This window comes from Notothenia coriiceps, unplaced genomic scaffold (assembly GCF_000735185.1).
Source record: "Notothenia coriiceps isolate Sejong01 unplaced genomic scaffold, NC01 NC01_scaffold00025725, whole genome shotgun sequence".
Classification (NCBI taxonomy): Eukaryota; Metazoa; Chordata; class Actinopteri; order Perciformes; family Nototheniidae; genus Notothenia; species Notothenia coriiceps.
This window is the reverse complement of record NW_011358426.1, coordinates 1,084-4,954: the sequence shown is the minus strand read 5'-3', so window position 1 is coordinate 4,954 and position 3,871 is coordinate 1,084. Positions and strand designations below refer to the sequence as shown.

Sequence of the window (3,871 nt, the reverse complement as noted above, 5' to 3'; positions counted from 1 at the left end):
TGAGTCTGTTGGATCTCTCTCTGTTTCTGTTCAATGAACTCAATCCTCTCCTGCAGGTTGTGGATGCAGGCTGCCAGTCTGATGCGTGATTTCAGCACTTCAATGGTTTTGTCTAGGTTCTGAGGTTTAGTATTTTCAAGGAAAACTGCAAATTTACTGATTTGCTTCATTGTTGAGTTCCATATATGCTTAATTTGATCCTCATTCTCTTCATTTTTCTCTGTTTTCTGGGCATTATTGAACATGAAATGAACAGGCTGATCCTTCTGGTTCTTTGCACACCTGATTTTAGCATCTGTCAGAGCTTGCAGAACATTTTCAGGTGTCAAAAAATCTGAGTGTGTGATGAGGGCGACGATGTTCTCCTCTATGTCTTTTCCAAACAGAGACACCACTGAATCAAAGACGTACATCAGTCGGTCACTCAGTCGATTGTCACTCGCTTTCAGCACCAGACACACTGCATCGATCTCATGAACTCCGTCTGTTGAGAGGAACAAGTCCAACAATCTTTCACTGACGAGGACATCTTTGTCAATCCCTTCTGTATGTCCGTATCCAGGAGTATCGATGATGGTCAGAGAGAAGGGCAGAGTTTTATCTTCAAGACCAAAGACCTCGTACACGATCACGTCTGACGTCTGACTTTCTGTTTGACCTTTCTTCTCGTCCTCTACCATCTGATACCAGACATTGTCTTCAAACTTCACTCCCATGGCGTAGTTAACCAGAGCGTTGATCAGAGTGGATTTTCCTGAACCTGTTTCACCAACAAGCAAGATGGTTTTGTTTATCTTTGTTGGATCTTTTTCACAGAGAGTCAGTCTTCTTATAGAGCCAATGTTCTCTTGTTTCATATTTAGCTGGTAGACAGTGGGAGAAACTGGCTGGATATCAACTGTGTTATTGGTTTTACATCTGGGTGAGGTGTTCCTGTAGAAAAGTAAAGACATTGGCTCAAAAACTACTGAATGTAGAATTAAACAAGTACCACCTCACAGAAAAGCAGTTTAGTAACAGAGCCGGAGATTTCCTTCTAATGACCTGGATAACCATCTTCACTTTCTAATGACTGCTTTTCAAATGTTTTTAAATGTCATTCTATCGTGTGACTCCGCTGCACTATTATTAAATGATCTTGATGTTTTTCATTTTTGTAAAGCACTTTGAATGACTTTGTGTTGAAAGGTGCTAATTAAATAAAACGACCTTACCTTGCCTTCCCTAGTGTCTGTACCTAAATCCACCAACAATTCTCCAATAGGAATATTTGGCACGTATGCATTATTTTGTGGTAATAAAGAGTATAACCAGACGCCTCTGAGACGTATTAACTGTAACTGTTAATTAACTGTTTATTAATAAAAAAAATGTAGTAATATAATAATATGATAATGTAGAAAGTAACATGTAGAAAGTGCATCACCCCCGAGACTGTCAATCAAGCACCAGCCCCTCCCACCCATGCTATAAAACTCCTCCCTTCATGCCTGTGACCTCCTTCCTTCACTACAAATGCTGCTTTCAGTCCTAATGACACATGTGGTTATAATATTCAGTTTTGTATTTGTCATGCTTGATTCCTATTTATTTCCCTATTGTGTGAGGAAAAATCAAATAGGTGGGTGTACAAATAAATATAAAAACATCAAAGTAGTGTAGCTTAGCAAGTGACTTAAGTAAAATGTACCTTTTTTAGAAATATTATTTTGATGATGTTGTAGGACCTGAAACCAAGCTGTCGTAAGGTATTAAAGCAGCATTTCATTCTGTTGTTTTAGAAACGTTACTAATACTCACTTTGCCATGTTGACTGGTTCACAGGAGCTTCAGAATGGAGCACCCAAAGGATTTTCTGGATGGAGGAAAAATAAGTGAGTAACCTACAGATTGTAAAGTCTTCCACAGGGAAAGTTTTGACTTTTTAACTTTTGCGTTGACAAGACAACATAGAACCTTTGTGTCTCAGTTTGTGACCCGCTACATATATTACAAACGCCAAACCCGAGAGACTGTTTACGAAATAATGTTATTTATATGTACATCAAACTATGCCAGTCTGGAGGGCTGGCCAAAAAGAACAAAAACATAAAGGAAATCTTAGCCAGCCAAACCAAAGGGGCCATGGGATTACGATTAGGATAGGGTTATAAAAATGAAGTGAAACAAGTAGAAAGTAATGAAGTAGCTGCCAGAGGACGGTAGTAAATATTATATGTACTAGTATATAAGTATATGTGGCACAGTGTTGTATTACAAAATAGTTGTTCAGGTATTTGGTAGTACAAAAAGAATACGCAGCCAGTAGTAGAATTTTAACATAGTATATATTGCACAACAGTGTTACAACTGAAACACCCTCGAAATCTAAAACGAGAAAATAAACCCCCCAAAAACATATATATGGTGTATATTTTCATAACTATTTAAAAAATGTTCATGGTCATGCTACTTGCATTACTTCAAATTGCGAGAAAAAATTCAGACTTTTCTCTAAATTTCGAGCTTTTGAAAGTCCACATTTCTTTAGATTCAAGCTATTAAAATGTAACATAACACGGAGCGTAAAAACCTCCAGTAAGTGCACAGTCAAACACACAGTTAGATAAAAGTAAACCGTAAAAGGCTGAATGTAAATATAGATAGCTGTCATATTTGGACTGGCTTTCAAACAAAAAATCATTCTGAATTCTGCCAATTTTTTGAATTCTTAGTTAAAAGTCAAACACTTTTTCTCTGAATTCTGACTAAAGAGTTCTTACCTGTGCTGTTGATCTCTGAAGATGAGGAGGCGGAGAGCAAAACGCGTTTTTAAATACCAGTTGGGGGGGGTGCTCTTTGGTCACATGATTTCACAGAAACAATCTCAGATACAAACCGATATAAACTGAACAGTCTTGAATACCAATTGTTTAAGATGTTATGTCATCAGAACCTAGTCATCCATCTGAAGTTGTTGTAAAATAGTCAGCAATGAACATCTTAGCTCCCAGGCTCCTCCAACAGTGAAACATACAATATACTTAACATACAACGATATTAATATAGTGCAACCAAATAGTGAAATTGAAATAATAGAGCTAGCAAGTTGCAGGAATGAAAATAGACAAAAATGGAACAAGATCAAACTGGACATAAATATACAGTATACAGTAGAATAAATACTATACTGTAATAATATATAAATATGTGAGAGATATACACACCTAGCTAAAAACTGATAACACATTGTGGGTCTTGGGGCGTGTGCACTGGGGTTGAGTCCCAAAGAAGTGGATCTGGGTTCCAATCCGTCCTGGGACCATTGGCCGCAGGTCATCCCCTCTGTTTCAAACCTTTCAGCGCTCCATCAAAGGTGCTGGTGGGACAAAATAAGAGTAAAAAAAACAACGTTGTGTTGAATTACTTGGTTTTAACTTTTAGGTTAATGTTTGGGTGAATTGTTCTCACGACACTGGGTGTGTTCACAGCAACGCTTGATTTGTTGTGAGTGCAAAAACATACCTGTCTCTGCCGGTAAACACCTCTGACCCACATACCAAAGAAATCAGAAAGCCTTTATTCGTCACATAGTGGCAACGTCGTTTAACCAGTCAGACCTGCAGAGTGCAGCAGATGAAGGTTAACCCAGTTCATATTTAGTTTTCTATTATGCTGCCCATTGTGTAATGATTGATTGAAAAGAACAGTTTTAATATGATCAAAAGTTGTTGATGCAATTTCAAAAGCTCTGTGATTTGTGTTCACTCATTTCTATATCTTGAAAATTCAACATAATTGATTGAGCTATTATTTAATTTATATTATTTCGTTACCATACGCACCAGAAAGGGCAACTTTTTTTTATACCAGGAAAAGCCACAGGGCAAGA

The 3,871-nt window shown here is 37.5% G+C and overlaps 1 protein-coding gene across 1 annotated transcript; it reads right to left on the bottom strand.

The window, feature by feature from the left end:
• Positions 1 to 5: 5 nt before the first annotated feature.
• On the bottom strand, positions 6 to 1,853 carry LOC104956259 (septin CDC11-like; the record flags this gene model as incomplete). Its single annotated transcript, XM_010783728.1, has 2 exons — positions 1,801 to 1,853; positions 6 to 933 (listed from the first exon to the last, which is right to left on the bottom strand). Coding segments are annotated over exons 1-2 (936 nt in total), but the record flags the coding sequence as incomplete, so codon positions are not given.
• Between the last annotated feature and the right edge of the window lie 2,018 nt (positions 1,854 to 3,871).